Genomic DNA, 13,070 nt, shown 5'->3' on the forward strand with positions numbered 1-13,070 from the left:
ACTCTAGACTAGATAAGTCTAGAGATAGTCTCTTTCTTGGACTTCTTGGGAGGAAAACTGTCCTCTCTGTGCGTCTCACCTGATGTTCCTCATGGGAGAAGTGACTTCTCTCACACTGGTGCTACTGGGGAATGGTCACTGCATGCACGCTGCCCAGTGCCATTAGCAATGAAGCAAAGAGATGAAGAGCATGGCCTCTGAAGCCAAACTGCCAGTTTGAACCCTAACTCTACCATTTGCAAACTGCATAACTCATGGAAAGTTTCTTAACCAAACTGCACCTTAGTCGCCTCATCTATAATACTACCACAGTAGAGGTGCCACTTAAAAGAGTGCCTCCCAGAAAGGAAACATTCAGTAAGTATTAGTTATTACCACTGTAATTTGGACTTTCACAAGAGACCTGCCTCACATCTCATCTGTACTCATGTCTCTTTCATGCACTAAGCTTAGTGAGTCAGGCTCTGCCCCTGTGGAGGAAAGCCTGAAACCAGCGCAGTGCCTCTGCCTGGCCTGGGTGGGTAAGTTCACAATGATGCAAAAGAAATAAGAAGCCCACTTTAGATCTGGATCCAGGCCATGTGTTTCTGTATCACTTTACCAGCCATACAGCTGACACTTAGATGCCTATTTGGCTCCCATGTGTAATTTTTTTTATTAGTCTGAACTCAAAGGGGAGAGAATGTGACTAACTTGTAGCTCCAAACCCTAACATCCAAAGATATGTGATATCTCTACTCCCAAAGAACATAAATTACACAAGACTAGAAATCGAGGCTGAAAGAACGTTTCTTAAATGGCAAGGGGAAAAGGGATACTGAAAAGGAAGCATGTATAATTCATATGCAGGAATATAAAGTATCCTCACAGGCCAGGTGTGGTGGATCATGCCTGTCATCTCAGAGTTTTGTGAAGCCGAGAGGGGAGGATTCTTTGAGCCCAGGTGTTCAAGACCAGCCTGGGTAACAGAGCGAGATCCCATCTCTACAAAAAATTTAAAAATTAGCTGAGCCTGGTGGTGCACGCCTGTATTCCCAGCTACTTGGGAGGCTGAGGAGGAAGGATCACTTGAGCCCAGGAAGCAAAGAGTGCAGTGAGCCGTGATCGTGCCACTGCGGTCCTGGGCTACAGAGGGAGACGCTGTCTCTCTAAAAAAAAACAAAAAAAATCCTTACATAGGCACTAAGTCATCAATAGAGAGAAGGGACATCAAGCAAAAATACGTAAGGGGCATGCTTATATGATGCCAACGTGTCCTTACATAAATAATACTGACAAGTTTACCGAGCACATCAGAATAAAAATAGTTTTTAAAGTTACCTCTGCAACTGTTTTACTAAAGAGTCACAGTTGTCTAAGGATTTGGAAAGCCCTGATTGGTTGACACCTTGAGGCGGCTTTTGGGGTAAATATTCCCCAGGTTCAGTTGCTGGGGACTGGGGCATTCTCTGTCAAGCACTTACTACAAAATTCCGCGTACTCAGCTGGCAGGAGGAAGGTCTGGGGGAGGATGTGAAAAGCCTTGAATCCATGTGTATGCTGCATTCGAATAATGTTTTTGTACAGTCGGTCCTTCCGGGTAAGTTCATAAGACCTAAAAAATCAAATAAGTAATTCCATTCAGTAAACCATGACTCAGAATTTTCCTGTGCACATTCTAAAGAGTTAGAGTTCACAGTCTTAGACCAGTTAGTGAAGACAGTATTATATCCTAAACATATCACTGTTAATCCAAAGGCTTATTAATCATTTTTATCAAATGGGTTTTTTGGTCAGATTTTTTTCATTAAGATAAAATCTCCATACCATAAAATTTGCCCTTTTTAACGTGTAATTCTATGAGTTTGGACAAACACATACAATTATGTAATCACCACCACAATCAAGATGAACAACAGTTTCAACATCCCAAAAAGTTACCTCAAGTCCCCCTGTAGTGGACCCTCCCAATCACCTCCAGCCCCTGGGAAAACATTCATTTGTTTTCTGTCCTTATAATTTTGCCTTTTCCAGAAAGTCAAATAAGTGGAATCGGATAGTGTGTATCCTTTTGAGACTAGCTTCTTTCACAGAGCACAAGCCATTTGAAATTTATCGTTGTTGTTGTATGTATCAGTATTCTGTCCCTTTTCTTGCTCAGTAGTAATCCACTGTATAGATGTACCACAGTTATCCATTCACCAGTTGAAGGCATTTGGGCTGTTTAGTTTTTGGAGATTATGAACAAAGTTGCTATAAAGCATTTCCATATGGATTTTTATATGAATGTACGTTTTTGTAAGTTTTACTGTAAACGTAAGTTTTTATTTCTTTAGAAGTGGGACCACTTCATTGTTCAGTAAGTTGTTTTAGTTATTTATTGTTGTACAACAAATTACCTTAAAATACAGCAGCTTAAGATTTAATCACGATAAATGTTTATGACCTCATAGTTTCTGGGGCCAGGAATGTGGGAGTGAGAGGGCTACGTAGTTCTGTCCCAAGGTCCTTTATGAGGTTACAGTCAAGATACTGGCCAGCACTGCAGTCATCAGGCTCAGGAGCAGATGGAAAACCCAACTTCCAGATGGCTCATCACTCATATGGGGCTGCCTGCTTGCAGGAGGCCTCAGTTCCTCCCCACATGAACCTTTTCATAAGGCCAAGTGCCTTCAAGATGTGATAACTGGTTTCTCCCAAATCAAGTGATCCAAGAAAGTGAGCAAGAAGCTGTAATGTCTTTTACAATCTAGTCTCAGAAGCGACAGTCACTTCTGTCATATTCCACTAGTTAGAGGCAAGTCACTAAATCTAGTCAACACTCAAGAACAGAAAAATTAAGCTCAACCTTTTGAAAGCAATGTCAAAGAATTTATGGACCCATTTTACAATCACCACATAAGTATATGTTAAACTTTATAATAAACTGCCAAATGTGATTCTGAGGATATTGGAAAAACAAGCTCCGTTTCTCCTGCTATATTCTGAGATACTGAGGAAAAACCAAAGTGTTTTTCCTACTCTGTAATCTCAATTCAACATAATCACTCAACACTGTAGACACCAAATGTGTGGGGGGTTTCCCCACACACAAAGCAAGCAATCTTGCAGTGAGTGTCTTCTTTTTTTTTTTTTTTTTGAGACGGAGTCTCGCTCTGTCACCCAGGCTGGAGTGCAGTGGCCGGATCTCAGCTCACTGCAAGCTCTGTCTCCCAGGTTTATGCCATTCTCCTGCCTCAGCCTCCCGAGTAGCTGGGACTACAGGCGCCCGCCACCTCGCCTGGCTAGTTTTTTTGTATTTTTAGTAGAGACGGGGTTTCACCGTGTTAGCCAGGATGGTCTCGATCTCCTGACCTCGTGATCCGCCCGTCTCGGCCTCCCAAAGTGCTGGGATTACAGGCTTGAGCCACCGCGCCCGGCCGCAGTGAGTGTCTTCTAATTCAACTCAATTTTGACCCTACCTACCTGGAGATAGCGTCAGTTCCCACAAGTTAAAGGCTCAGTCCCACAAAACTGCCTCCCACTTCCAATGCCAATAGCAAGCCCCAAGTTGTTTTACCTGTGCTTCTAACCACCTGGCTGTAAATATGGGTCCCTACAACTCCCTCTTTGGGTTCAATGAATTTGTTAGAGCAGCTCACAGAACTGAGAGCAACACTTATGTTTACTGGTTTATTAAAAGGGATATTACAAAGGATATAGAGGAAGAGATGCACAGGGTGAGGTATGAGATAAGAGGCGCAGAACCTCTATGTGCTCTCCGGGCACACTACTGGCCAAGAATCTCCATGTGTTCTGTTACCCAGAAGCTCTCCAAACCCAGTCCTTTGGGGGTTTTACGAAAGCTTCATTACACAAGCATAATTGATTGGACACTGGTGACTAATTTAGCTTTCAGCCCCTCTTTCCTTCCTGGAGGCTGAGGTGTGGGCTGGAAGTCCTAAACCTCTAATCACACCTTGGTCTTTTCTTGTAACCAGTTCCCATCCTGAAGCTACCTAGGGACAGCCAGGCACCAGTTAAGTCATTAGTATATAAAAGGACACTTCTCACTCTGGAGATTCCAAGGAGTCAAGGAGTTATATGTCAGGAAACACGAGGAAGACTAACTACATATTTCACAAGATCACAGTTATCCAGAGTGGCTATACCACTGTGCATTCCCGCCAGCAAAAGTGTTCCAGTTGCCATGCATCCTGGCCCACACTCAGTGTCTTCTGGTTTTGGTTTTAAGCCATTCTAATGGATATATTGATACTTCGTATAGTTTTAATTTGTATTCCATTAATTACTAATGCCACTGGGCATTTTTCATAAGCATCTTTTATTTGCCATCCCTGTATCTTCTTTGGTGAGGCATCCATTCAGATATTTTACCCATTTTGAAAAATAAACTTGTTTGTTTCCTTATGATTGAGTTTTAAGAGTTTGTTATATATTCTGGACACAAATTCTTTATCAGTTACGTGTTCTGCAAATATTTTCTCCAGTCCATAGCTTGTTTTTTCTTTTTCTTAACAGTGTCATTCAAACAGCAGATATTTTTAATTTTTAAAAAGTCAAATTTATCAATTTTTTCCTTTTATGACTGTGCTTCTATTGCTGTATCTAGGAATCCTTTGTCTAACACAAGGTTGCAAAGGTCTTCTCTACTCTGTTTTCTTCTATAAGTTTTACAGTTTATGTTTTATTTTTAGGTCTATGACCCTTATTTCAAATGGGTTTTTAAAAATTGATTCACAAGTATAAAAATCTATTCTAAAACAGATTTCAAATACAAGTAAACAACACAAAAAAAGTTTGACTATTGATAAATATACCCAAAATTTCAGGTTATAAAAAACGAACCTGTGAAAGAAATTCTAGCTCCAAAAGCTTCAACAAAGTCTGTACTATTCACAATTACAAATCATTATAAAATATTTTAGGAACCCTGTGTGTTTTACTTTAATGGAATCATGATTCTCTAATAGTATAAAAACATTTGGATTAATCAGATAGTGAAAAAAACACCAGTACTCCAACTAAAAGCAAGCTCCCAGACCAAAGCATTCTGGAAGTTTTTATACCACAGGTATCTACAGATGTGACCTTCTGAGAAACACAACATGGCAAAAAAAATTCTGAGTTAATTCTAAGTAGAATGTAAATTGAGAAAGATTAACTACTAAAACATCAGAATTTCTGAGATGTTTTCTTAATTTGTTCTTAGGGGGAAAAGCATTTAGCATATTTTTTTAAAAAGACTGTCCAGGAAAATCAAACACATGGTTATCTAATTCATATTGATAAATCTATTGCCATAGCAATAACTGTCCAACCTCTCATGTAACTATGTGGAACTCATATCATCACTAGCACCACAGGCCTGAAATGACCCTCCTGGATGGGACGCAAGACAAGCCTTAACTTTAGAGTATAATGATCCTATTACAGTAAAGACCCAGGTTAGGAACCCCGTTGAGAACTTAACTACATCATTGAGTGATGGATATAGAAGAGGCAAAGTTATAAAGAAAATCAGGAAAATTAGTGCCTTAAAACCAAGGCAGTAATTACTATTATATCAGGGGTACATTCTTGTGTATAGTACTTCAAAAAGGCACTTTGGTTAGCCTCGACTGGACTCACTGGTCTATGATTTGTTTCACTCCTTCAAAATCAACTAAGAACCTTTGTAGTAATCATTAAAAACTTATTCAACCTGTTCTACAGTTCAAATTCCTTTCTATGATTTCAAAAACTGCTTTGTTAAATCTAGGTACCACAAACATTTCTTTCTTATCTATGGCCCTCTTCTGAAATCCAGAGCAGAGGTACTCAATTTTTAGTGTACATAATAAGAATCACCTAGAGAACTTCCTAAAAAATGCATGTGAGACCCAGGTCTCACCTCTCAAAATTCTGGGATGAAGCCCAGGATTCTGCATTTTAAACAAACACCCCAGAAGATTCTGATACAGACAGTCCAGGACCCATGCTAACTGCTGATTTAATCTACAACAGTAATTTCCTAACTTCCCTGTTACAAATTACCTCAATGTTTTTTAAATATATAGCTTTCCAGGTACATATTTACCTGGAAAGGTAAGGTACCTAGAAAGTGCTTAAATATGCACCTTCTCTGGAGATGGTAAATTCTATGAATCTGCAATGGGACCTGAGAATGCATATTTTGCAAAAGTACCCTAGGTAATTCTTATCATTAGGGAATTAGAAACACTGAACCAGAGGGTAAGGAAAAGAATGCATTCTCCCACAGATGCCCCACATCAGTGGTTTTCAAACTTCTTTGCTTGGTACATCCTAGAATTTGGGGAAACTATACATCCTCTTGCATGTTTAAGCTGACATGTAAGATTTTTCATCATAAATTTAAATTGTTCCAAAGAACCTGATGAATGATAAATATTACCTTAAGACAAAATTATAACACCAATCTTTTTTTTTCTTTTTCTTTTTTTTTTTTTTTTTTTTTTGAGACAGGGTCTCTCTGTGTTGCCCAGGCTGGAGTGCAGTGACACAATCATAGCTCACTGAAGCCCTGACCACCCCAAACTCAGGTGATCCTCCCACCTCAGCATCCCAAGTTGCTAGGCACATGCCACCATGCCCAGCTAAATTTTTTTTTTTTTTTGTAGAGCCACGGTTTTGCCATGTTGCCCACGCTGGTCTCCAACTCCTTGGGCTCAAGCGACCTGCCTGCCTCGGCCTCCCAAAGTGCTGGGATCACAGACACGAGCCGCTGCACCCAGCCAACACCACACTTTTAAGTATACTGAAGGGAACCTAGATAACATAAAGATTCAATACCTCATTTTTTTTTTTTTTTTTTTGAGACAGAGTCTGGCTCTGTCGCCCGGGCTGGAGTGCAGTGGCCGGATCTCAGCTCACTGCAAGCTCCGCCCCCCGGGTTTACGCCATTCTCTTGCCTCAGCCTCCCGAGTAGCTGGGACTACAGGCGCCCGCCGCCTCGCCCGGCTAGTTTTTTGTATTTTTTAGTAGAGACGGGGTTTCACCGTGTTCGCCAGGATGGTCTCGATCTCCTGACCTCGTGATCCGCCCGTCTCGGCCTCCCAAAGTGCTGGGATTACAGGCTTGAGCCACCGCGCCCGGCCCAATACCTCATTTTTTAAATGTCATTAAAGGAAAAGCTTTCTGTCAGTAAAATTTTCACTTTTTAAAATATGCTTTTTAATGAAGTTAACATATGTACAGAAAAGTATACAAAGTACAAGGCAGGGCATAATGAATGTTGACAAAGTGAACACACCTGTGTAACCACCACTCAGGTTGTGTATAGAACATTCCCAGCATACCAGAAAAGCCTCCCTTAGACCGCCACACAGACACTATCCCTCAGTCACTCTTGTTTTTAATTCTTCCATTTCATTTCCCACAAACAACAGGTTACCCTAACATATTTAATACTTGTCTTTTACATCATATCATACCTTCTCTACAGCAAAATTACACATAGGAATTGAAATATAATATTTTTAATTCCCTGTGATCATAAGGCTATAACTGTTTATATATACATAACTGATTATCATTCCAAGTATTGTAGTATACAATTCATCCAAACACCAATGACACTCAATTCTGTGAACTCCTTCCTAATTATACATCAAAAATCACAAAATGATCAGTCATTAAAATTATGTTTAATGATCTATCAGCTAATAGCTAGATTATATCATCCCTCAATTATTTTAAAAACAAAGAAATAGAAACTACCATCATGCAAAAAGGATTTGTTATGCTATTACTAGAATTCAATTAGACACGAATTTTTTTCTACCTTTCTTTGGAACCCTGAAAATTTCTACACCTACGGACAACATACCAGACTAAGATTCTAGGTGAGCCATTCTTTAATAAAAGTGAAAAAACAGTAACTGTGAAGGAGAAGTAAGAAAGGCAAACCCACCATCATGAGGTACTCCCAAGCAGCTCAATTTTAGGAAAGAGAATCAGAAACTGTCTCCTTTAAAACCATCCATGTCTATATAGCCCTTAGAAAGTGTTCACGCATGCTCAGGGATATGAACACAACAGTTTGATTTGCAGAGTACTGTTCTGTACCAGAAAAATTTCTTCTGGCTGGGCATGGTGGCTCATGCCTGTAATCCTAGCACTTTGGGAGGCCAAGGCGGGCAGATCATTTGAGGTCAGGAGTTTGAGACCAGCCTGGCCAACGTGGTGAAACCTTGTCTCTCCCAAAAATACAACAATTAGCCAGGCATGGTGGCGCAAGCTTGTAATCCCAGCTACTGGGGAGGCTGAGGCAGGAGAATTGCTTGAACTCAGGAGGCAGAGGTTGCAGTGAGCCAAGATCATGCCACTGCACTCCAGCCTGGGTGACAGAGCGATACTCGTCTCAAAAAAAAAAAAGTCTTCTTCTACTTTATTTTCTTCTCCCTCTTCTTTAAGGACATTAATTACCTCTGCTGGCTACATGCCCCAACATCACGTACCTTTAAATGAAGCAAAGCAGGTACAAAGAGTATTACCTGGGAAAGTGATTAACTTTTTGTGCTTCAGAGAGGGTGCGCAGTAAGAAGGGCTTCAGGTGGGATCCTGTCCACATTAGGTTATAGTCAGTGCTGCTTGGGTGAACCTGAGGGCAGACAGAAAGACAACAGGCAAAAAAACATCAGAGATACCCCTTCTCCAGGAAAAGCAATGGCAGAAAAAGCCACAGTGATTTTTTCATCCATAGTGTACTCATGGGGGTGGCCCAATTAGTACATGAGCCTAGTGAGACAAAAGCAGTGCATCGTAGAACAAGTTTAAAGAATAGGAGGGTTGGGCAAATCCCAGATGCAGAAACCAAAATAAATTAACCCTTCTATAGAAGTCCATGATGTCTCTTAATATTCTTGTATTTCTTTCTCAGGCTGTCCTTATCCTTGCAGATACTGAGTATGAAGTGCTGATCAGAGATAAACCTTATAGGAGTACACCAACTTAGAATTCACTCATTCATCCATTAAAATTCTTTTGTCCATTAATTCAACAATGAGGCACCATGTTAAGTGCCAGAAATAAAACAGCAACAAGACAGGATACAAACTGGTATCAGAACTTCCCTCATGGCCAAGTGCGGTGGCTCATGCCTGTCATCTCAGCACTTTGGGAGGCCGAGGTGGGAGGATCACGTGAGCTCAGGAGTTTGAGACTAGCCTAGCAACACAGTAAGACCCTGTGTCTACAAAATAAAAATTTTTTTAAATTAGCCAGGAGTGGTGCCATGTACCTGTAGTACCAACTACTTGGGAGGCTGAGGCAGGAGAATCACTTGAGCCCAGGAGTTCAAGGCTACAGTGAGCTACGATTATGCCACTGTTCCCCTGCCTAGGTAACTCAGTGAGACTCCGTCTCTAAAAATAAAAAATTTTTTAAAAAAGAACTTCCTCAAAATATCTCTTACAAACCTCAAGCGAGGAACCAGACTTTTATCAATTGTCACAAAGTACCTGTGGTGGAAGTCTGTTCAGCCTTTTTGCCTGTCCTTTTCGATGTTAACATTCCAATCTTCCAACTTTCTTTGGAGAATGACTTACTCCCTGATTTTCAAGAACCTGCCAATCACCCACCCATCCCCTCCCGCAAGGAGTGGATCCAAAGCCAAGCTAGGCCAATCATTCTATCTCCAGAACGTGATTTTTGAGCAAGGAAAGGCAAAAGGACAATGAATGGAGTCCAGCCATGTCCATGGCAGTGCCTTGAGAAGATGATCCTCAAGATTCCTGTTCCTAGATCCCTGGGGCTGTCCTGGTCTCTCTCCTTCCAAATGCCTGCCTTTTCAGCTTTTTCTCTGATTCTGCTGGTCCCCTCTGCACACCATTCTGAAAAATCCCTTTTGGTTTTTTTTGTTTGTTTGTTTGTTTGTTTGTTTTTTGAGGCAGAGTCTCACTCTGTCACCCAGGCTGGAGTGCAGTGGCGTGATCTCAGCTCACTGTAACCTCTACCTCCCAAGTTCAAGCGATTCTCCTGCCTCAGGCTCCTGAGTAGCTGACTACAGGTGCACGTCACCACGCCCAGCTAATTTTTGTATTTTTAGTAGAGACAGGGTTTCACCATGTTGGCCAGGATGGTCTCGATCTCCTGATCTCATGATCCACCCGCCGTTTCAAGTTAAACAAAGTCCATTTCAGTTGCCTGCAATCAAACAACCTTAACTGGGTATCAGACAATTCCTTATGGGCAACTGTGCCCCTAGCCCAAGCCCAAGAACAAGCAAGAAAAAAAATTTTTCTGAAATCATCTGGAAACATTTTCCATGTATCGCAAGCAGAAACTGGTAAAGCCACTCTGAAATTCAATCTGAGTTATGGATCATCACTAAGCATTGGTCCCATGTACTTCCTAGAGCCGGCCCTGTTAGCTGGTAAAGTCAGTTAGGTGGCTAGGATTTTCAGCTTATGAGCAGATCAGGTGAGGTAGTAAAAATAAACTTACTTCATGAAATCCATGGGCTGTCAGAATGCTGCGTACTAGGCGACTGTCCGTTCGTACAATCTTATAAGACAAATGATAACGTTCTAAAGAAAACCAGAATCAAGTTCAGTAACTAGAAAGTTCATTGTAAAAACAAAAATAAACTGTAACATGGTGGCTTAATTATACTCAATAACATTATATGCTACCATTAAAATGATTACAAATAAGTTGAGCATATTTTGGGCCATGAGTTCTTAAAATGAGACTCATTGGAGGTCATTAGACATGGATGGGGGAAAAAAATCGCACCTTGGTTTTCACTAGTTTCTAGATGAAATTTAACAATGGCTTCAATTAGGATTTTAAGCAACAAAACGGCAGTATTAACATTATCTGTGACCCTGCCACCAACAGACAGACATCAGATATTTTAATATTATTTTACAGTTATAATTATCTCAAAATATCACTTATTCTCATAGTATTTAAAAATTATAGTAGTTAATAGACCTTCACTAGATTGTATTATTTAATACACTAATAAAAAAGCACATGTCACAATTTCTTAAAAAATACTTTCATTACTGTATGTCAATACAATGTATTTCCTTTGTAATTATTTACTTTTTTAAAATCTATTTTAAAATATTCTCCTGCGAAGAGGCCCATAGGCTTCTCCAGACTGCCAAAGGGATCTATTGTACCAAAAAGGTTAAAAACCTCTGCTCTAGATAGCCCTCTGTATCCTATAATGCTGATTACCAGCACATCTTAGACCAGAGGTTAGAAACTGGTAGCCCAAGGATGAAATCCAGCCTGTAGACATGGTTGGTTTGTTTCTCATGGTGCTCTAAAAACAAAATTGAATTCATTGCTTAGCTTCTGAAATGGAAAGAATTCATATAAAACTCTAGATTTCTAGGCTTCTCTTAAAAAACCTGGAAACCTGGGCTTTCTTCTCTCCAATGGCAAGAATCAGCTGGAGAACTGCAACTGCCCCATTCGGGTCAGGCCATACTCTTCAGTTCAGCACAGGACCTGGCCTGCTTCACTCAATCACATTTCCTGCCAGGGCCAAGTAAGCATTTGTGCTTGTGACCACTATGGGAGAGGAAAGTCTGAAACCATGTGAGATTGCAATATAATTTACTCTGGACCACTGAATTCGATCTCTTTCTATGCACCACTACTAACTGAAAAAGTTAGCTAAGAATTCTGCAGAAGAATTTTTTTAGAGGACCTCATATTGAACAATTCTGAATTGAACAATTCTGAATGATACAGACACTCATGGACAGACTCTAGAACAATATTCAGCCTCTACAGTCAAAGACAACAATTTCTTTTTCAAGTTTATGTGAAGATATTCATAAATCTCTGCGGCTACTTACTCAGCACTGGCAGGAACACCATGCAAAGCAGACACAGGAGGATTAACATTCAAAATGTCAATCGCTTTGTTCTTTTCATTCTTGTGGCAAACTTTCAAAGTCAAGTAACAGTGTTACCCCAATGATCAATCACTATTACTTTGTCTTTGCAGTATCATTATAAGAAGCACTGCAGAATCATGTGAGAATAACAAGACAGTCTTAGAATATCTTCCAATGTCAAAAAAGGGAAATATCAAAAACTGATTAGGGACATGTCACTAAGAGCTTAAAAAGGCTCTCGAGGGCCAAGTTTAAGACAATTTGAACATAAAAATGAATAGTGACAGAGATAGATTATAATGTACTTATAAAAGAATCCATGTATTCACACTGATAAGGAGTTGAGAGGGAATATGGGTTTTCTTTCGCTGCTGTGACAAATTACGACACATTTGTTGTTGTAAGGCAAATTTATTGTCTTACAGCTCTGTACATCAGAAGTCGAACACAGGTCTCACCAGGCTAAAACCAAGGAATTGGCAGAGCTGTGTTCTTTTCTGTGGGCTTTCCTTCCCTTTTCCATTCCTTGCCTTATGGCTTATGGTCCCCTTCCTCTATCTTTGAAGTCAACCATGGTTGGGTGTAGTCTTTTTCACATGATGACACTCTGGCCTCTTCTACTTCCTTCTCCCACTTTAAAAAACTCTTGTGATTACATTGGACCCAGTTGGATAGTCCAGGATAATCTCCTTATCTTAAGGTCAGTTGATTAGCAACTTTAATTCCATCTACAACCTTAATTCACCCTATGCCATGTAAGATAACATATTCACAAATTCTGGAAATTAGAAGGTAGACATCTTTAAGGGACCATTATTCTGCCTACCACACAAGAGAAAGCTATTATTTACAGAGAATCCAGCTAATAAATGTAGAAGGAAAGATAGAAATGAAAAACCACCATTTTACAAAAACTATAAGAGTAAATGATTCAAACAAGAATCAGTGGATACCAATAGGGAGAGGCTATTAGGGAATAGGACACACATACATCTCAAAATATCTTACCAGAGGATGCTTATAACAAAGGGAAAAGGCACCTTTACAATGAAGCCATCTGGTGAACACAGTCTTAACCAAATGATCAAATGTGCCATCACCAATACTGCAAAATAATGGCATCACATACTTCCAAATGTTATACACTGGGTGATACAGTTTTACTAAGCAATATTCCTACAGATTTTTAAAAATCTGAATTTAAACATG

The 13,070-nt window shown here is 40.1% G+C and overlaps 1 protein-coding gene across 26 annotated transcripts in view; it reads right to left on the minus strand.

Moving 5' to 3' along the window:
• TTLL5 (tubulin tyrosine ligase like 5) overlaps positions 1 to 13,070 on the minus strand; it is a 294,113-nt gene that overhangs the window by 262,821 nt on the left and 18,222 nt on the right. For all 26 annotated transcript variants that reach the window (XR_004184858.1, XR_004184857.1, XR_004184855.1 and 23 more), the window contains exons 4-6: positions 10,447 to 10,529; positions 8,496 to 8,602; positions 1,464 to 1,594 (exon numbers count right to left, since the gene is read on the minus strand). Coding sequence is in view for 18 of the 26 variants with exons in the window: in XM_031667954.1 (XP_031523814.1) it covers positions 1,464 to 1,594; positions 8,496 to 8,602; positions 10,447 to 10,529 (321 nt within the window). In the remaining 8 variants the exon portion in view is untranslated. The remainder of the gene's footprint in view (positions 1 to 1,463; positions 1,595 to 8,495; positions 8,603 to 10,446; positions 10,530 to 13,070) is intronic.

Source organism: Papio anubis, chromosome 7 (assembly GCF_008728515.1).
Source record: "Papio anubis isolate 15944 chromosome 7, Panubis1.0, whole genome shotgun sequence".
In the NCBI taxonomy this organism is placed as follows: domain Eukaryota; kingdom Metazoa; phylum Chordata; class Mammalia; order Primates; family Cercopithecidae; genus Papio; species Papio anubis.